Source organism: Mustela putorius, unplaced genomic scaffold, assembly GCF_011764305.1.
Source record: "Mustela putorius furo isolate JIRA1106 unplaced genomic scaffold, ASM1176430v1.1 tig00000580_pilon_pilon_pilon, whole genome shotgun sequence".
In the NCBI taxonomy this organism is placed as follows: domain Eukaryota; kingdom Metazoa; phylum Chordata; class Mammalia; order Carnivora; family Mustelidae; genus Mustela; species Mustela putorius.
In genome coordinates, this window is record NW_025421423.1 from 549,498 (window position 1) to 570,216 (window position 20,719).

General features: G+C 49.4%; 1 protein-coding gene across 7 annotated transcripts in view; it reads left to right on the plus strand.

The window, feature by feature from the left end:
• The window catches only part of TMEM8B (transmembrane protein 8B), a 42,377-nt gene that overhangs the window by 14,915 nt on the left and 6,743 nt on the right, over nt 1-20,719 (plus strand). Inside the window, exons 1-11 of one of the 7 annotated variants that reach the window (XM_013053754.2) lie at nt 399-564; nt 1,086-1,164; nt 5,689-5,878; nt 6,242-6,449; nt 13,070-13,203; nt 13,457-13,797; nt 14,405-14,730; nt 17,722-17,815; nt 18,000-18,123; nt 18,201-18,343; nt 18,578-18,756. In XM_013053754.2, the coding sequence (XP_012909208.1) occupies nt 14,452-14,730; nt 17,722-17,815; nt 18,000-18,123; nt 18,201-18,343; nt 18,578-18,756 (819 nt within the window). In that variant the 5' untranslated portion in view covers nt 399-564; nt 1,086-1,164; nt 5,689-5,878; ... (2 more) ...; nt 13,457-13,797; nt 14,405-14,451. Of the gene's footprint in view, nt 1-255; nt 1,165-5,688; nt 5,879-6,241; nt 6,450-13,069; nt 13,204-13,456; nt 13,798-14,404; nt 14,731-17,721; nt 17,816-17,999; nt 18,124-18,200; nt 18,344-18,577; nt 18,757-20,719 lie in introns of those variants that run through there. The other 6 variants (XM_013053753.2, XM_004747555.2, XM_013053752.2 and 3 more) reach the window with 6 other exon arrangements.

The following is a 20,719-nucleotide window of genomic DNA, read 5'->3' on the forward strand; positions in this document are numbered from 1 at the left end:
CACTGGTCTCCAGAGGAGGCTGCGCTGGACCCGGAGGGGACGAGCCTAGAGGGTTCACTTCTTTTAAAGGGGTTTGCGGGATCTCTGTGAGAGTGTGTGGATAGTCTGCGGACATCTGTGGGGACGTCTGTAGGTGTCTGGGTTTGTAAGAGTCTCTGTAGGGTTCCTGTGAGATGTCTGTGGTTCTATCAGTGGGGGCTGTGAGGATCTGAGGTTGGCAACCGGGCTCCGAAGCTGGGGTGAGAAAGGCAGGGGATCAAGGGGCTGGGGCGGAGTCTGTCCTCGGAGACCCGCAGAATCAAGTTGGAGACCAATAGAATAGGGCAGGGGGTGGGCTTTACTGAGAAGAACCAATCGAGCTGATAGAGGGGCGGAGCGTCATAACTACGTCAGACAGAGGCCGCCGCCGCGGGGCCTGGTTATCGCCGGTCCAGCGCAGCCCGGAGTCGCCCAGGCCTGAACTCCTACCCAGGTCCCCGGCCTGGCCTCAGCCGGCCTGACCCCGGCCCCGGGCCCACGAGGACACCGAAAGCCACTCCCTGGGGGTGGGGAGCGGAGCCGTGGGTCAGCTCTGCGCGCGCCCCGCGCTGGCCTGTCCGGCCCCGCCCCCGCCCCGGGCCATGGCCCAGCCCTTGTCCCGGCCCCTCGTCCTATCCTCATCCAGCCCTTGGCCCCCAGCCCCGCCCTCGCCCCGCTTCCCAAATTGGCCCCTGCCCCGGCCTGGGTCCCAGCGAATGCCCAGATCCGAGTCTCAACCCAGGCCCCCCCTTCAGTCCAAGTCCCAGTCCCTGTGGCTGTCCTGGCCTCCAACCCCTCCTTTGCCCTTGTTCCACCTCCTGTCACAAATCCCAGCCCAACCCCTGTCCCAACCCCATTCCCAGTGTTTGCTTAAACCCGGGGCGCAAATCCTGCCCTTGCCCCAGTCCCCATTACAGCCCCTCCTTCCATCCCATTCCTTGCCCTTGTTCAAGCCCCAGTGCCCAGCACAGCCCAATCCACTATCTCAGCCTTTGCCCTCATCTCTGTGTTTACCCAAGTCTTTCCCACTACCCACCCCTTTCTCTCATACCCTGCCCCTCTCCCAGCCTCGACTCAGGTCTGGGCTCCAGCTGCCGCCAGCCTTATTGCTGCTGTTGCTGTTCTCTGTCCTTGGCCCAGGGGCTGGTGAGTGCAGAAGCAGGAAGATTGAGGCAGGGATGGGGTTCTGGCAGGGAGGGGTGGACTGGAGGGATTCAGGAGACTGGGACCTGGGCAACTAGATCACTGGGGAGGAAGTCGGAAGAAATAGGGAGGAGAGAGGTCTTACACAACTGAGAGAAACTGGGAGGGTAGGAAGAGAGGAAACTGTGGGCTTGAGGCTCAGCATGTGCCTAATAGTCCTCAGGACAGAGACCCCAAGGTTTTCTTTACTGGTGGCATCCTGACCCTGCTTTGACTCTTGCTTTTCCAAGAAGGAAAACTTGGAAGCTTCTTCTGCAAGGGAAGTTCGATGGGGGAGGTATGATCCTATATCAGAGAGCCTCTAGTCCAGTGTGGGAATATTTAGGCTGAACTTTGAGATACTGGGCATGCATTAAAACAGGGTTAAGAAAACAGTTTTGAGAACAGCATGTAGCAAACAGATGGACATGAGTTAGTTTTCTGCTTGTAATGAGTCTTATTCCAGATAAGCTTGATTTGCTTAGGAATAATTCCTGATACTTTTACTTATTTATTTTTAAAGATTTTATTTATTTATTTGACACAGAGAGAGACAGATTACAAGTAGGTAGAGAGAGAAGGGGAAGTGGCTCCCTGCTGAGCAGAGAGCCCAATGTAGGACTCCATCCCAGGATTCTGAGATCATGACCTGAGCCGAAGGCAGAGGCTTAACCCACTGAGCCACCCAAGTGCCCTCCTGATACTTTTAGAGCAGTCTTGAAATATAGAGGCCATTTTATAGATGGGGAAACTGAGGCTCAGTTATGGGGCAGTTTTCCCAAGGTCATACAGCTTGTAAATGGCAGTACTGGGGCTAGAAAAAGTTTCCTAATTCCTGTTTCACACTAGTGTTTTGTTTTGTTTTCACTGCAACATATGCCTGATAGGAAAATAGACCCAGTTGAGAGAGGATTGAAAGCACAACCTGTCCTGTCTTCTGTCTGCTCACACAGGTGCTTAATCCACAAACTCTTCCTCATTTGCCAATTGTCAGCCTAGGAGCACCATCCAGGGAGCAAGTGATTCAGAGAACGGGAGGGGTGGAAAGTGGGAGCAAGAGGGGGTCCTGGCTGTAGGAGATAGGCCATAAAGTTGGCCGCATCTTAAGGAGATGACTGTCGTCTTTATGGCCTCAGCCCCCAGTCCCCTCTGGCACTCTAGATAGGATGGAGATGTGCCTAAGGGAGTCTTTGACAAAAAAATAACAGAGCATCTGGGGGGGGGGTGTTGAGTTTCAGTGAGCTTTGGGGACCTAGTTCAATGTATAAGCTTGAGGAGGTTAGTACAGGCCAAAGGTCATGCCCCTGCAGAAGTGTCCAAGCTCTATATGTGTGTTCACTGGCATCTGCGTACCTATGTGTTTGTGTACGTGAGGGGGCTGGGGAAATACTGGTCACGTGAAGTGTGTATGCATGCTTGTGGTTAGTATGTTCTGTGGCATGCATATGAGGCCCTGAGTCCTCCGAGTACCTATGTTATTGCATGAGGGGGAGAGTACGTGTTGTGGCCACACATATTCCTCTTCAGTTCTTCCTTCTCTTATAAACAGATCATGAAGTGTCACCTTCCAAGTGCATTTCTTAGATGGAGGCAGTGCTTGCTGCCTCCCACGACATCTAGGAGTAATCCATGTGCCCCTAGCCTGACTCTTGGAAGGAAGGGGCTATAGAGAGGCTCAGTGTTGATGACTGCTGCTGGCAAATTAGGCAATCAGTAGAGGTAGTAGCCAAACCAGTTTTTCAGTTTAGGTGAGGGAGAATCTACTATTGAGCCCAATTCGTAGCTTCCATCCCTACCAGCATGGCTTCTTTGTTCATGAGCCCATTGAGCAAGCATAGGATGGCTAGGGGAGGAGGGTTGCTGACAGCCACAGAACTGTAGGAAGCTCAAAGATGTGGATTAAAAGATGATTGTCTAGAAGCAGGTTCAGGTGCTTTGGGGAGAATTGTAAGGAAGCTGGAAAAGAGCTCTGAAAAGGTTCTACTAAGGGCTGCCCTTCATGTTGTTAATAATCCCTACCCTGGTGGTTGTGGCCTGGCCTGCAGAGGTGCTCTGTGACCTGGTGGTGGTGACAGGTTTCACCTGAGGAGAGGCTGGCAGTGTCACAGGACCATCACAGCACATCAGAGCACATAGCATAGTGTTAGTAAATGCTTTTTGTTGGCTTCAGTCTCATTTCAGGAATGGAAGGTACCTCCTGGGTCTCCTGGTTTATCCTAATCCTTGGGTCTTTTCCTTGGGCTCGGTTGACTGTAGTTGCATAGCTCAGGTGTGCCTTGCCATCCCAGGAAGTGACCTTTTGTTTTACTTAGTGCTGTCACTAGCAGGACCAGCCTCTGCCTGTGTGTGTGTGCACGTGCGCATGTGTGTTTCAGATGGTGGTGGAGAATCACCATAGGTTCATGTGGAAGCATGGAACATCCAGGACAGGTTTGTCTGAGCTTGACTAGGGCTTTACTCATGCTTCCTCTGGGACACAGCTCTGTAGGCCATTGTGAAATGCCAAATCAAAGCTTGGAGTGAATGGGGCTGTGGACACTCCTCTATCATTTGCTCTCAGAACTTCTAGGTTCCTCCCACCATGTCCAGTTGCTGCTCACTCACTTTTCCCACCAGCCCATCCTGTGACCTCTGTAGCCCCTGGCCACTTTTCGGGTGGCTTAACCAGTTTCCCAGTTCTCCAGGCCTTGCCATGTTCCTTTGAATCACAGGGGTTTTTTGTAGTTGTACTTTTGTACTTTGTGCTTATCCATTGTTTCTCAAAAGTCATTAGCTGCTTTTCACCACCCGTTCTCTGAGGGTCTGCCCTGAGGGCCTGGCCAGTATTTCTTCTTAGCAATAGCAGTGGCCCATCCGATGACCCATCCCTAGTACCAGCTTTGGGGAGGAGAAGCTCTCCCCTAAACCCAGCAGAGGGTGCTTCAGAGCTCCACTTCCTTGTAAACAATAGTAGCCAGGCCATTCAGTTCTTGGCTTCTGGCCTCCCGGTTATCAGAGCTCATTCCGAAAGGGGGCAGGTTTTCCTTGCTGACAGTTGAGACTGATCACGTGGTCTAAACTGGACTGACTAGTCCTTGGCTTTGAAGCCATGGCTTTGAAGCTGAGCATAGGCCAGTCTAGGGCCAATATTTACATACTTTGGGGCAGCTCCCTGCAGGGTGACCTTGAAGTTCAATAGTACCTTCCTTTCCAGTGTTCCCTCCTTCAGCAACCTCCCTATCCCAGATGCCTCTTTCTCCATTATTTCAATACCTCATCTTGAGGTATAGCTCCCATTTCTGGAAGGGAGTTTGTCAGTCTAGGTATGCCCTGTGGGTATTTACTATTTGGCTAAAAACACTCCACCGCAGTTTCCCCTTTACCCTCTGCTGTGTCCTGAAAACTGCTGGCCTTCCAGCCTTCTCATCAGTCCTGGGGGCACCCTTCTATGCTTCTCTAGGGCAGATCTTAAGTTTCCAGAGCAGTCAGATTCTCCAGAACTTTGCCTGCCATCAGGGACACTCTTCTATGCCTCTGAGTTACTGGGTGATTTTCACTGTCAACAGTAGTCCGAGTGCCCATGCATTTGCCTGGAGAGCTGCTGACACCAGACTTTTTTGCTCACCTTGGCTCTGCTGTGAACAACCATGATCAGGTACTTCTATTTTGACACTTCAATTGGAGATGACCAGTCCCCCCAAGCCCAAGTGTGAATATTTCCAGGAGGTTTGAGATTCCACTGAGTCACTGACTGACTGCATCACTGGGCCTCCCTCTGGGGAAACGCCCTCTGGTTGCTCATTTGGAATCCTACAGGACCTGATGACTCCCCTCCTCTCCTGGGAGTTCTCATGGTGGCCTACAAGCTCCTGTTTTTGCCTCTGCCACCCAAGCAGGCCCCTTGCATCCTCACCACACTTTGCCCCCCTTGTCCCTCCTGCCCTGAGCCAGTATACAGACAGCTTTTGTGAAGCTTCTCAGGGTTTTTACTGCTCTTGGAACCACAGGGGAATAGAAAGGGAAAGAAAATAAACAAGGAAGTTACACAGTTCAGTGCTGACTCCCGAGCTCCACAGGTGGAGTTCTAGTCTGTTCAGTGGCCAAAGAGCCCATGTGTTCCTCCGTCTGCCCCCCCCCCCCGCCCAAACACATGCCATTCACACCTCTGTTTTGTTAAGCTTGCTAAGAGAACAATGACTCTTCAGTGAGGGATGCTGTAGGGGTATATAAAGGGTCCTGGTTTAGGATGTAGTGAGATCTAGGTTTGAATCCTCAGTTTGGTCTAGGTTTGAGCCTCAGTTTCGTTATCTGTAAAAACAGGTCATTTTTCCCCAAGGTCATTATAAGGATTAAAACAGATGATGACTAGGCCACCATGAGCCTCAGCTCCTGGCTCAGGGGAGAATATTTGTTGAGTTGGTGCTATTGGTGAGGAAGACTGTGTTTCTGTTGCTTAACGAAAGTACCCTGTGTTCAACCCTGCTCTTTTCTCTCTTGCCTACTCCCCAGGAGGCCTCTTCCTGACTGACTACTCCACCTGCTCACCCCGAAAGCTGAGTCCATTCCGCTCCTTTGCCAGCACTGAGCTCTTCCACTTCCATGTTCCCGAGGACACATTCCTGGCTGTTTGGAACCTCATCATCTTCAAGGAGCAAGGAGGAACCTTTGGGGACCACTGCCCAGACCAAAGTGTGACTGTGTGAGTGTCTGAGTTAACATTCTGACACCCACCTCCAACCCTATAGCACTTTCCAAACTACAGTGTGACTGTATGAGTATCTAAACTGACCTCCTGGCCCTGTCCCCTCACCCTTGTCCAGACTGAAGTGTGACTGAGTAAGGAACAAAACTTCTGTCTCCTGACTACTGTTTGACTGTGTGAGAGCCTGAGCTGATGTTTTACTCTTTATGCCCTGACTCCTGACCTGAACATGTTGTTGTATGTCTCAGTATGGGGAATTCACTTGTGTTATTGGCAATGAGTGACAGTTCTTTCTTTTCCCCGTTTCCCGTCTCCCACCCCATTGCCTGTTGTCTTCCTCTTCTCATTCTGGTCCCCCAGGTATTTCCGGTCCGGGGCACCCCCTGTCATCAATCCCCTGCACACACACTTCCCAGGGGACACGGCTGTGCCTGGGGTTTTCTCCCTGACCCTCAGCTGGACACTGCCCAACCGCACCTCAGGCATCTTTAACGTCAGCAGCCCCTTACCTGGGGACTGGTTCTTGGCTGCCCACCTTCCCCAGGCCCATGGCCACATCTCTGTCAAGGTGGGTTGATGCTGCCCAGGGTAGGAGGGGGCCAAAGTTGCTTCTCCATATCTGCTGAATTCCCCTCACAGGCCACCTGACATACCAGCCTTGTGCCAGGGTGGGCAACAGCATAAGGGTGGCTAGGGTGGCCCATGGCTGGAGGCCAGCAGTTTACCTGGTGGGCCAGAGGTCATGATCTTTTGGAGGCAATTTGGGAGCCTTAGGAGGACATAGTGGGTGCTGAAGGGAAAGTGCAGAGTCTGGAGTCAGTCACAGGCCCTGGCACTGTGGAGGAGTGTCCCTGTTAGAAGGTGTAAGGGTTATTCAAGGTGATCAGAAGTCAGCCAGGGACTGGTCATATGCTGCTGCACAAACCCAGGACTGGTCTTGTTCTACATCTTGATTGGTGATAGCCCTGCAGACTCTCATAGGCTCCAGCCCAGTTATTGGTCCATCTGGGAGAAAACATTCCTCTCCTATCATAATTTCAGCTCCCTATACCCTCTGGAAGGCCACAGGAGAACACTCAGGGACAGGGAAATCCTTTCCTGTTAAAAGGAGGCCTTGGGCAGCTGGTGTCTGTCCTGACTGTTGCTTCCCTTTTCTCCAAATGTCAGCTCTGATTTCATAGAACAGAGGTTTTTAAAGTGTGCAGTGTAGGTTCAAAGGTCAGGATGCTTCTCCATTCTGGTTTGGAGGGGAAAGAAATGCCACAAAGTTTTCCTGTCCCTCCCAGGAATGGGCTAGATTTCCTCCTTATAGTGAGAGGATCTATGGGTTTCTTACTCTTGTCCATTGGCAGGAAGGGAGGGTATGATAAGCTGGCCTTTGGCAGAGTGGAGTGGCTACATGTGTGGGGCCAGTGGTAAGGGTGAAAGACTGAGCATAAGCAGAGCAAGGATTTAAAGAACAGAATGCTGAAGAACACAAATGCTAGTGGGCCTTGGCCATTGATAATTGAAAAGGGCAGAAATTTCCAATCGGGGAAGATTTGACTCAGCTGTATCTCTCCAGGCTGAGTTCCCTGAGGACAGTGGCACTGTGACTGCACCAGACTCACCTCTCCTCCTCCTGCTATAGCACAGTGTTCAGAGAAGGTGTTATGATGATTTTGAATGAGCTGAGAATTATACAGGGACAGGTGCACTGGCACTGCTATTGTCAGCGATGGGAACTGTGGCTGAGGTTGCATCTTAAGGCCTCAGTGATGGGCCTATTTTTGCTGAAAGGGCTGTCCCAGCGAATTTCTTGTCAAGGCCTGGGAGCCCTGTGGATGACAGCATGTCAGGAACTCACCTAGAAATGGCTCTGGGTTCTAGGTAGATCTTGACTCTCATCAGACCTAAGGGTTATTCTATTTCAAGGAATGCCTTAGGTCTTAGGCCAAATCCCAAAGAGCCCATTCCTGATTGTGACTTTGATCCTTGATTCTCTTTGTGAGAACTAACAGGAAAAATCTTTCTGAAGCCCTGCTCTCGTTATTTAAAAGCCCTTCTGAATGAGCAGGAGGAATTGGGTGCCTGGTTTGGAGAGGTCAGAACCAGCCTTGACATAACCATTTGCATCTAAATACAGCAAGTGGGGTCTGGAGACTTGGAACTGCAAGCTGGAGGGCTAGCCGGCAGAACTCCTTAGGTATGGTGATATTAGAGATAAGGTGACACATTTATATCTTGCCCACGAATGACAGCAGACCTGGATATCATGAGAGATGTAGGTCTTTAGTTAAGGCATCTTCTAGAGACTTGGGGGTGAGGAGTGGGCAAGGATTATCCTTGTGTTTCCTCTAAGAATTTGATTGTCTTTTGGAATCTTATATGGGCTCTAAGGATTCTTAAGTTCTCTGGTGAATTCCCTAGACTCCAGTCTGTGAGTTAATTGTCCAGAGCATTCCACCAGGGCTCCATCTTCTTGATTTGCTTTTTCCTTATATTGTTGTCCTGACTTACTGTGAGTCTTGGCCTCGTGTGGGGACTGAAGAGTCCTGACCATAAGAAGGCAGCACTGTTTCTAGGGCCCTCCCCAGGTTTGGGGATGAGCTCAGACCTCTCTTTAGACATTAGTCCTTGGACACCTGCTTTGTCCCAGACCATGGATTGCATGCAAGGGACACAGATAAATAAGATGTGTATTAATGAGATACAGGAGATGTTTTAAGAGGACAAAGGAGAAAAGGCTAACTCAGTTTGGTAGTATGGTAGAGGTGGTTTTAAGAAACAGGAAGTGAGGCTTGATGTTGAAAAAGCAAGAGAGGGCATTCCAGGTGGTGGGAGTTAGCATGGGCTAATGTGCAGAAGGGAGAACTGAAGTGGTTCAGTGTGGACTGATTGTTGGACTGGGTAAGGGAGCTGGAGGAATGAGCAGAGGCCAGATCGTGAAGGACCTAGAAATTTGAACTTTATCCTGAGAGTGATCAGGACTTGTAAGAGGTTGTTAAAGGGAAGTAACTTTTCTGGTCCAGGCCATTCTCCTGAGCTCTGGTCTTACACTTCTGTGAGCGCCTGTGTCTGTGCCACTCACTACCGTATTCCTAGCACCTGGCACAGAGCCTGGCGTACAGTGGGGGTATGGCCAATTTTTACTGTTCTTTTGCTATCTTCTCAAATTCATAGTGTTCAAAACTGATCTCACTTCTTTCCTTTTCCCCCTTTTCCTGTCCACCTCTTCTGTCTTGACCCATGCCTTCCATTGCCTTCCCTTCCCTGTTTTGGAGCACATGTTCACTCTGTGGAGCCCAGTCTGCACTGACGGACTGGTCTTTGGACTATAGGTAACATCTGGCACCACATGGCTCCTTAGGGAAAAGTTTTCCTAATGTCTGGAACAGTGTTCTCCTCCACCTTTTTCCAGCTCCAAGATTTGAAAGTAAGTGAAAGCAGGTAAAATAATGAAAACAAGGATAAGGAAGGCAAAGAAGCAGATAGTAGAGAAGAAAGGATTTGCCTGAATCCATCAACCAGACCAAGTGTAACTCTGTATCTCAACTTGAAGAGATTAAAATCTGCTAAGAGTGCTCATTCTGCTCTTCCTCCTCCTTCTAAATTATTATATTTGTGTCTCGAATAGGTAATATATGCACCTGGTACAACATTCGAAAGGTACAAAAGGCATACAGTGAAAAGTAAGTCTTCCTCTTCCTTCACTCCTTCCAGTCCCCACTTCCTCTCTCCAGAGTTAAGTAGTACTAGCTGTTGACTAGTTCCTTTTATTACTCTTTCCTTCTTGAAGTACTTTCTCCTTGTGGCCTTTATGACGTTATAGAACTGCTCTGATTTTCTCCTGCCCACCACTTCTTCTGTCTCCTTTCTTGGTGTCTCCTCTGCTTGGTGCATTTTGTGGGGCCCCAGTGCCTGGTCCTGAGGCAGTTCCTTCTTTATTTCTCCATTCTCTTGCTAGATGTCTCCAGTTTTAAATACCACCTGTAAGTTTTATCTTTGAAGTGTATTCCATGAGTCCTAATTTCTTTGCATCTCAGACTTTATATTTAACTGCTTACTTGGTATCTCTGATTGGATGTCCAAGAAATGTCTCAGACTTGGCATATACAAATCAAAGCAGAACCCAAACAGAAAATATCTTTGACTCCCATTCTTCTCCCAGCCCAAACCTTTTTTCTCTAGTCTTCTCAGTCAATGGCACTGCCATTCACCATTTGCTTAAGCCCCAAATTTAGGTGGCATACTTGATTCTTCTTTTCCCTTTCTTTCTTTATAGCTAGTCTGTAAAGAAAAAGTCTTGTTGATTCTACTTCTAAAGTATGCTCTGATGCATCTGCTTCTCTCTTTTCATCCTGAGCGTACCTTTCCTGAGCTTTCTCCTGGGCTACCGCGGTAGCCTCGCAGTCATCTCCCTGCTTGCACTCTTGCCCCCTGCAGTCTGACCAGCACTCTTGTGTGTTGATCAGTGCTGACTGACTCAGGGCCAGAGGCTGTTCTGGGTCCTGGGATATTCCTATAGGGAAGGGCAAGTGTCTTTGGGCATCTTAGTCTGTAAGCCCTAACTCAGCCCAGCCATGCTGGGGTTCAGTCAAAGGCCTTCCTCTCCAACTTCTTTCAGACTTGTTCCCACCCTGCTTCTCACTTTGGTCCTCCTGGTTTCTCAAGTGTCCTTGCTTTGGTCCCGTTCCTTACATGACTGCTGATGTTGGCTCAGTTTGGGCACTCTTACTTGGCTTATGCCTTGGCAGCTCCTGAAGACTTGGCTTCTGGTGCCCTTCCTCTCACCCTATCACAGGGTGAAGGCTGCCGCATCTCTGCACCTTCCCTGCTCTCCACTGATTGGATGCTTCCCTCTGCAATAAGGGAGGAGCTTTGATGTGCACATTATATAGTTTAAGGAAGGAGCACATTTTAACCATTAAGATCATGTCCACTAATCCTTCAGTTAAGCCAACAGCAAGAAAGATGTGGAACAAAGTGTTTCTTCCCCCCTGGATTGTCCATCTAGCAAGGAAAGGGGTTACCCCTCACCCTTGAGCTTGCTCACTGCAAGGTTATTGTGGCAGTGACTGCTCCCATAGGAAGTGGGGTTGATGAGATGATGTGTGGTAGTATTTCTGATCCTTAGGGTTTGACATCAAAGATGAAGGACATCTGCTGTGGGTATCAGAGATGGAGGTCTTTTTTTTTTTTTTTAAAGATTTTATTTATGTATTTGACAGCGAGAGAGGGAACATAAGCAGGGGGAGTGGGAGAGAGAGAGAGAGAGAGTCAGGCTTCCCGCCAAGCAGGGAGTCCAAGGTTGGACTTGATTTCAGGACTCTGGGATCATGACCTGAACTGAAGGCAGACACTTAATGACTGAACCACCCAGGCACCCAGAGATGGAGGTCTTTGAGCAACTTAGGTAGGTTGAGGAGCTCTCTGAAAGGACCTTCTTTTATATATATATAATATATATACATAAATTTTAAAGATTTTATTTACATATTTGACAGAGATCACAAGTAGGCAGAGAAGCAGGCAGAGAGAGGGGAGGAAGCAGGCTCCTCGCTGAGCAGAGAGCCCAATGCGGGACTCGATCCCAGGACCCTGAGATCATGACCTGAGCCGAAGGCAGAGGCTTAACCCACTGAGCCCACCCAGGTGCCCTGAAAGGACCCTCTTTTTGTCACCCATTCTTTAACTCAACAGATTTTTTAAAAAATATTTTATTTATTTATTTGACAGACAGAGATCACAAGTAGTCAGAGAGGCAGGCAGAGAGAGAGGAGGAAGCAGGCTCCCTGCTGAGCAGAGAGCCAGATGCGGGGCTCTATCCCAGGACCCTGGGATCATGACCTGAGCCGAAGGCAGTTGCTTAACCCACTGAGCCACCCAGGCGCCCCTCAGCAGATTTTTTTTTAGCACCTAGTATTTGCCAGGTAGTGTGCTAGGCATTGGGAATGCAGTGATGCAAAAGGCACAGAAGAATCCCAGTCAGAGGGTAGTGAGGTCTTCTGGCCTGGTATCATCAAGGCCTCCTTCCAGCCTTGGGGAGCTTTGCTAGAAATCAGTACCTTGGCTGGCTGTTCCACAGAATGGAACCGAGTATGATGTCAGAGCCTGGAGCTTTTGTCAGAATGAGGTTTAGACATTTGTCTTGGTCAAAATAACCACATAAGTGAACAGTGGCCTCCATTGGGCCAGCATTGGGCCATTTGTCCAGAAGAATAGCAAAGCCTCACCAGGAGCCCTGTCCTCCTCTGACCTGCTGGGGCCAAAGGGGCTTAGGTAGCTGCACATGCCGCAGAGGATGGGCCATAAGGGACTGTGCCCTTGGAGGAGTGAGGAAGCTCTACGTGCTGGGGTGGTGTGAACTGAGTCTACAAGGGTCAGGGATCTGACCCAGAAGAGCCACTTAGATGTGGCTGTCGTGTCCAGTAATGGAAGAAACCCATCCTGATTCAGAAGGAGCAGTGGTACCTGTGGGTCCCCTGAGGCAGAGCTGTGGGAGGGGAGACAGAAAACACACTCTGGCTTCATAAACATCAGAGCTGCCCACAGCTGTGTTGATTCATTTGTTCATTCATTTATTCAGCAGACATTCATCTGTGAAGCATACATTTTACATTAGGCTTCATGTTTGGAGGAGCAAAAGTAAAATAAGACAAGGTTCCTGTTTGCAAATTGCTTACACTCTGGAGATGCCTAGGAGGTAGGGTGGTCCTTCCCTAGCGGTGTTAAAGCAGAGGCTGGACCAGCACTTGGGAGGGCTGAGTAGGGAATAAAGGAAATGAAGATTCAGATTAGGAAGACTGGATGGGTTTGGACTAGAGGCCTCAGGGAGCTTCTAACCCCAGAAGAGAGCCAGTGTTCTGAGTTCTTGAGGGCTTAGAGGGGAAATGGAGTGTTTTGAAATTACCCCAAGGGGCTGTCTAGGAATGCCCAGGAGGAGGGATTAGGGTGGAGGAGGTGCAGGCCTGATTATCAGGATGGTGGTGCTTTGAGCCCCCAAGCCTCAGCCAATGCTGAGGATCATAGCAGATCCTACGCACCTAGGAAAGACAGGTGGAGACCAGGCAGGAGGGACTCAGAGATTAGAGGGACCTCAGTCCTAGTCCTGGGAGCTTTGTTCCCCACCCTTCAGCAGATTCTGTTTGCCTCGCTTTAGTGGCACCCTCGCGGTCTCTCCTCCCACCACTCCTGCTTTTGTCTCAGGGTCTCCAGGACGAGTGTCAGTACCTTCTTCAGCCACAGCTGATTATCCGGCGTTTGCTGGACGTTGCTGTGCTGGTGCCTGGCCGTCCCTCAGAGCAAACCCTCTCGGCCCACAATCGCTCAGCACTGTACAAGTAAGTCGAATACTCCCCTGAACCTGACCCCTTCCCTCTTCTTTCCCTGGCCTCAAAGAGGGAACAGTGTTCTCTTGGCTACTCAGCCTCTCTACCTGTTCCTACTGTTCCACTGGACAACCTGGGCTGCGGGGTCACCCAGAGCCCCCAGGGTGGGTTGGACCCCTGCTTCCCTCCCAGCAAGATGGGAGGAAGCAAAAAAAGTTTCCTGTTCTCCTGTTTCCCCATCCCTCCGTGCTACCTTCTTCCTAAGCATTTTCCTCATTCTGGTGTCCCTCTCACTTTCTCACCTGTCCTTTCTTACCCCAACCTCCCCTTTGCCCAGGGTCTTTGTGCCCAGCTTTACTTACAGGGTTTCAGCACACCTGGTATGTGTGGGGAGCCGCGGGGCATTGGCCTGCCCCCTGACGTTGCGCCTACGTCCTAAGGCCCCACCCCTGCACAACTCAAGCTCTTTGTCCTGTGGCAGTACTTCGGTGTGCCAGCTGGAGCTGGCACTGCCCCCCTGGGGGCACTGGGTCTACGTGCGTGTGGAGATCCCATCCCGGGGTCCTGGCAGGACTGTCCGGTTCCAGCTGTGCGTGCGGTTGCAAGGTCAGAAGCCCCACATCTGCCTTGGCCACTCAGCCTGTGGCAACATTGGTGGCTGGGAAGAGGCAGCCATGGTGGTAGTGTTCATTGACCCTCTGTGATGTCCCTGTAATCTCCCCAACTCCCCAGGCTCCTTCACACTCCCTAAAGCCCTTCCACTTGGAGCTTTGATTCATTGGAAGGCCTTTGAATATTTTTTTGCATTTGTCTGGGGCTAAGTAAGGGACCTCATTACTCCCCTTGATTTAATCTTGTTCAGTTTCCTGGGGGTAGGTGGGAGCATCTAAAACCTCTGGGATACTGTCCTTGCCAAAGCCCATGCAAATCCATGAGAGAGTCCATCATCTGTTTCTACAGTGTCTTCACTGCCCTTGGGGAGGGAGAGATGACCTTGACTCCCTCCACATGACATTCCATTGGCAGTGACCACTAGGAACCCCCCGGGGCCCTATCTTGTGACCCTGGATGCCCCATACTTCCAAGGGACATTTGATTCTAATTCTCATCCCTCCCTACCCTTTGCTAATTCCTATCTGATTCAGATCTGGTTTGTGGGGCTGTAGGTCTTGTGAGGGCAGCAGTCCCCAGCACTGATTTCCTTTGCCCACAGAGTGCCCACAGCCCAGCCTGTCCCGTGTCCTCGTCCCTGGAGCTGCCATGAACATGCCCCAGTCACTGGGCAACCAGCCACTGCCCCCAGAGCCGCCTTCTCTGGGGGCCTCTGCGGAGGGGCCTGGGGCCACATCCCCACCAGAGCACTGCTGGCCGGTGCGCCCGACACTGCGCAATGAGCTGGACACCTTCTCCGTCCACTTCTACATCTTCTTCGGCCCCAGTGTGGCCCTGCCCCCTGAGCGCCCTGCAGTGTTTGCCCTGAGGCTGCTGCCAGTGTTGGACAGTGGAGGTGTCCTCAGCCTAGAGCTCCAGCTCAATGTGGTACTCTTGGTGGAAAGTGGGGTTGGGGGGTTTGCCTTGGAGGGGAACTTGAAGGAGAACATGTCAGGGATGTAGGGGTTCTTACTACCTTCTCAAAGCATATCTGGGTTGCTCTGGGCCCACTTTACAATTAGGGACAATGTCTCTGTCCAAGACTGATCAACAAACATACAAACATTCCTGAGTGTTGATTCTACTACAGATAGGCTAGGTGAGCCAGGGCAACTCAGAGTGGGCTGTTATCGCAGTTTTATAGGCTAACAAAAACTGTTATCGCAGTTTTTGGCAGGTGTTCACTTTTCTTGCATCTTCTGTGATGGGGAGTTCCCCACCACTTGAGGCCATGCAGTCCATATTTAGACAGCTCTCATTGCTAAAGACTGTCTTGACATTCCATGAAAATCTGCCTCCATGGATTTCTACCCACCAATCTTTGTTTTGCCCCAGAAGCTATATCCAGTAAATCTATTCTTGTCCTTTTTTTGTTTTAATTAATAGACTTAATTTTTTCAGAGCGGTTTTAAGCTTACAGAAAAATTGGGCACAAAGTATGGGGAGTCGCCATATGCCCCCTCTTTCCCTGCATAGTTTCCCCTATTATTTTACATCTTCATTGTGGTACAGTTGTTACATTCCTATCCTGTTTAGCAATCCTTCAGATGCCCCTCATCTCCTGAAAGCCGAACAACCTCAGCATCTTAGACGTCTCCTCCTCCTCTTCTGTCTCCTCTAGTCCTAGTGCCTCTGAGATAAGTGATCCAAGGGGCTTTGACCGGGGTGGCATGCGGTTTTGTGCAGCCTGAGGTCAAGTTTCCTTTTTGAGCTACCACATCACACTGGGGGATTACCTGGGGTTGTGGTGAATTAAGATCTCAGAGTCTTTTCCTTTTTTCTTTTTATTTTCTCAAACCAGCTGTATACATTTACTTTTTTATTATAAAAGTAATAGGATCACAAGTCAAAGCTTTGGAAAGTTGAAGAAGACCTAAAACTGTTTATCTCTTCAGTCCTTTTTCACATTAAGTTCTGTGTTTGTCTACTTGTCACTAAGGAACACAATTTTGTGCCCTGAGCTGGTTCATGTGAACTGCTGCCAATTTCCACCTCATATTTTTGCAGTGAAACTTTTAACTTGAGTGTAAGAATTTATGTCCATCTTTGAGCCACTGCCTAATACTAGCTTGGGTTTTGGGTCTTACCTGCTTTGTGTAATTCACATGCTTGAAAAGCCAGCATTCTGTACCTCTTAGTTATTATTTTCAGCATTAAATAAGACCAAGCTTAGGGAAGAGCCCTGTGTCAGGCCATTAGTGACTGTCTTAGATTGGCATCGATCCAGTAATTTATGTACTAGGCTCCAGCTCTGCGGGGAGGGGAACCATTTCCCTTTCAGCCAACCTGAGACCTGGTCTATGGCTAGATGTGGCCTTTTGTAGAACATGGCTCAGAACTTTTTAGTCCTCCTGCTGGTAAGGACAGATCAGATTCTTAAACCCAAAGATATTCCTTATTTTCATACTTAAAATCTCTGTTACTCTTACTGCCTTTGGGCCATGACAGTGAGGTCTTGATTTGACCTTGAAACTGTATAGCCTGTTTCAGAGAGCAGTACAACCCATACTTGTTCTTCCTCAGTTATCTTGAGAGTAGAGGCCCCAAACCCCTGCAGCCCCTCACCCTGTGCTTCTCTATATTCATCTGCTTATAATATACCCATCTGCCATGACACTTGCTGCACACCTCAAACAACCCATTATATTTATTCTGAAAGATATATTGGCTCATCTACTCTGATTTTTCCCTCTGAGTATTTTTATTTTTTCCCTTGGAATCAAGAACTGAACATTTGGATTGGAGAACTACATACCTAGAGGACACCTCCCCACCCCCCACCCCCGGCCTTGGCTTCCCACTAGTATGACTTTTATGGAATAATACTTTGATATATTACCCTGGCTTGCACTGAGGGAAGTAAAAGCAAGTTGTATGAAATTCACACTTGTGGTTGAAGATAGGATGCATCACAGAACACGGTGCTTCTTTGATGAGAATTTTCCTGAGAACCACCCATTTGGATGCTATGCTTCTTTTGAGACTCTAATTAAATTTTATCTTATGGACTTGTAAGATAAAATCTGGTAACTCATTATGTTTCCTTTTTTGCTTTGGTTGCTTGGAAGTCAGCATCAAATATACGGCTTACATCTAGGGACAGACTTTATTTTTTTTATCTTGATTTTTAAATTTCCTTCATGCATTTTTAATCTTATTATATGCATTTAATAAGCTACCTCGAATCCTTCCTGAATGAGGTGAGCTTATGGCATTCTGTTACTTTTATTCTTATAGACACTCCTTACATTTATTCCTATGGATATCTGGTTTCTTTAAATCCCAGACAGGTTGCTTCATCCTCCCTCCCCCACCCCCCCACCACATTTTGTTACCTCTGTTCAGTACCTAGGATCATTTCACCCAGGGAAGAGTACATTTCTTTACACTCCTCCTGCCTTCAGACCCAAGTGAAGATGATTGAAAACCTTACAGTTTCCTTTGTTCACAACTAGTTTCTACATCTAGCAACAGCCCTCCTCATACTCCTTCTTATAAGCTAGATGGGACTGAAACAGGGTGTTCTTTCTTGTTTGAATAGAGTTTAAACAATTCTGCTCAAAGACAACTGGGCCTTGCATTTGCATGTCTTTGAAAGATCTCTGCTGTGGAGAATCTGGTGTTCTCCAATTTTTCTAAGAATGGGGATAAGAGAGGGAGAGAGGGAGAAAAGAGAGAGAAGGACAGAGAAAGAAAGGAAGAAAGAAAGGCGGGCAGGCGGGCTTTTGCGGTGGAGAGCATCTGCAGGGATGGGATGTCCAGTGAGCTCCTGGAAGGGTTTCTGGAGAGGGGTTAACAGGTGTAGGAGTCTGGGGGTGGTGGGGTGATGGTAGGGTCTAGAGGGTGTGACCGCCTTGTCTTCATACCTGTCCTCCCCAGAGCTCCCTGCGCCAGGAAAACGTGACGGTGTTTGGATGCCTGACTCACGAGGTGCCCTTGAGCCTAGGGGATGCAGCGGTGACTTGTTCTAAAGGTGGGGGTGAGGAATGGGGAAAGCAGAAGAGTCTATAACTCTGGAGCTGGCGACAGTGGGGAATGGTATGGAGGAAGGATGGGCCAGGGAAGGGGTCAGGTGGGTGAAGGTTCTTTAGGTCTTGACCCCATACAGACTCCTCTTCCCTCTTGCTGATACCCTCTCTTCTACCTTCTCCCCTAAGAGTCCCTGGCTGGCTTCCTCCTCTCCGTCAGTGCCACTTCCAGAGTGGCCAGGCTGCGAATCCCCTTCCCACAGACTGGAACCTGGTTCCTGACCCTGCGCTCCCTGTGCGGGGTGGGGCCTCGGTGAGCTGGGTGGGGCCGGGCGGGACCGGGCGGGAAAGGAGCGGCTTTGGACCCTGCTGATAGCCGGGTGTGCGCAGGTACGTGCGGTGCCGGAACGCGACGGCGGAGGTGCGGCTGCGCACTTTCCTCTCCCCCTGCGTGGACGACTGCGGGCCCTACGGCCAGTGCAAGCTGTTGCGCACACATAATTACCTGTACGCGGCCTGCGAGTGCAAGGCCGGTGAGCGGGCTGGGCTGGCGAGGGAGCCTGGGCGCCGGCTTCCTGGGTTGGGAGTTGGGGCTGGACGGGCGGCGGCACCTTAAATTGAGGATGGGTTTGGAGAGAATGGGAGGCCGGAGACTACCTTCCCTGGCAGTGTCGTAGGGTTGGCGAGAGGCCTCCAGCAGGAGTGCCGAACCTGTGGGTGCCTTGGGCCCTCTTCCACCTTCTACCTTGTGCCCTCCCCACTCTTAGGCTGGAGGGGCTGGGGCTGCACCGACAGCGCGGATGCGCTCACCTATGGATTCCAGCTGCTGTCCACGCTACTACTCTGCCTGAGCAACCTCATGTTTTTGCCACCTGTGGTCCTGGCCATTCGGAGTCGATATGTGCTGGAAGCTGCTGTCTACACCTTCACCATGTTCTTCTCCACGGTATGCGGTGCATCTGTGTCTTCACTGAGTCCTTATTCATGGTGATGGGTGGGGGTCTGCATTTCCACCGTGTTTTCCACGGGTTTGGGCATGTCTACACCTTCATTATATGAGGATGTCTCCCTCTTCACGGCATGGGTAGAATATGGTAATTTTTGTAAGGCACATCAGCATAAATGAACAGGGCTGTTTGTAACTTAAGATAACCAACAGCTGCTAGAAAGAGTGTGTGGTCTCCAGCTGTCTCATACACTGAGGGCCAGGGGGAGCTTTTCTGCAATATACTGGCTGTCCTACAGTATGGAATGGTGTCTGCAGCTTCCCCTTTCTCTTTGGTATGGTGACAGGAGATCTGCACTTTCTCCCGAGTCTCTACAGAGTCTCCACTTTCATCTCCGGTGATGTGAGGGCTGGCTGTACTGTGCTCATGTTCTTCGTTATACTGGGCATTTCTATATCTTTGGCTTGTTCTTTCTTATGGTATGAAAAGGTATCTCCCTATTCAGTCACCATGGCCCTCTTGATTTCTCATGGGAACTTTTGGAAGTCAGGGAGGATCTCTATAACTGGGTAATTTATACAACATTCTGGCTCTTGGGATCCTAAAAAATTTTGTGGACTCAACTATATCCTGAGACGGCATGGGAAAGGGCAGCTTGATACCAAATTCCAGTGCAAAGAAACATATTTTGATGAAGTTTAATATAGTTTTAAATCCTTTGCCTCTCATTACAGAATGTTCACAGCCCCCTCTGTGTTTTCCCATAATCAGAAAAGTTCATATTACTAGCAAGCTTCATAAATAGTAAATAAATCCATAAATAAGGAAAGGATAGAGGAGTGAGTCTGCTAACGTGACAGCCCTCATGTAGATTCTCCCCCTGAGATGCTGCATTTAGGGATCTTTTCAGCTCCTCTCTGGGCTCTTGGCATCTTGTGACATACAGTGCCTGCCTCTGAGCTCTGCAAAAATCTTAGATGGATTCAGACTTTCCTCATGTCTTGGCAACAAGAATATCACAAAAACCAATATGTGCTTCCCTTTTGTTTGGCATTAATAGATCAGACATATGTCCAAATTACAAAAATCCTACTTATCATTTAGCAGAAAGTGGAGGGGGAGGTGAATGTTCTGAAACTGAGGGGCATGTTGTAGGGTCCTCTGGGATGTACATGCACAGATGAAGAAGAGGAGGCTAGAACCATGCTGGGTAGAGAGACCTTCCCCTCTTAAGCTGGGTGAGAAGAGCACACTCTAATTTTGATTGGCTGTCCCCCTTTTTAGACCTGCTCTGATAGTGCCTCATTCTATTTTTACAGTAGACACTGTTTCTCTCTCTCTCTCTCTTTTTTTAACTGCCAGATGCCCTTTATACTGTTGCTCACCAAATCCTCTAGCATCAGCTGTTCCACCAGCCCACTCTAGGCTGCATGAGGCTCTAATAGGACTCACAATCAGTAACAGTACCTAAGTGTATCAGGAGCCTGGAACATGTGGGGAGAGTGGGTTCATTCTCCTGCACTTTGCACAAGCATCCTGGGTGTTGACTCTAGAGTGTTTAGTACCAGATGACTCCTTATATTCTGGATACAATGGCAAGTCATCCTTGAAAGAAAAGGCCTTTTCCCCATTTGGAACACCAGGGGAGCCTACACTGGCTGACATCATATGCAGAACTTCCATTTAACTAGGATAATAAGCAGAGTGCCCGGCTGGCTCAGTCAGTAGAGCATGTGACTCTTGATTTCAGGCTTATGAAGTCAAGCCCCATGTTATGTGTGGAGCTTGCTTAAAAAAGAAAAAAATAATAGGGTGAAAAATCAAGGAGATGATGCCGGCTCTGTGGTGTTGCCTGTAGTCTTGCTCTAACTCCTCTTCTTTTTCCACATGGGCCAAACGTGATGCTGGTCATCCAGGTTTCCTGGGCAGGGTCCCCATTGTTCTTCCTTCTCATTCTTTAGT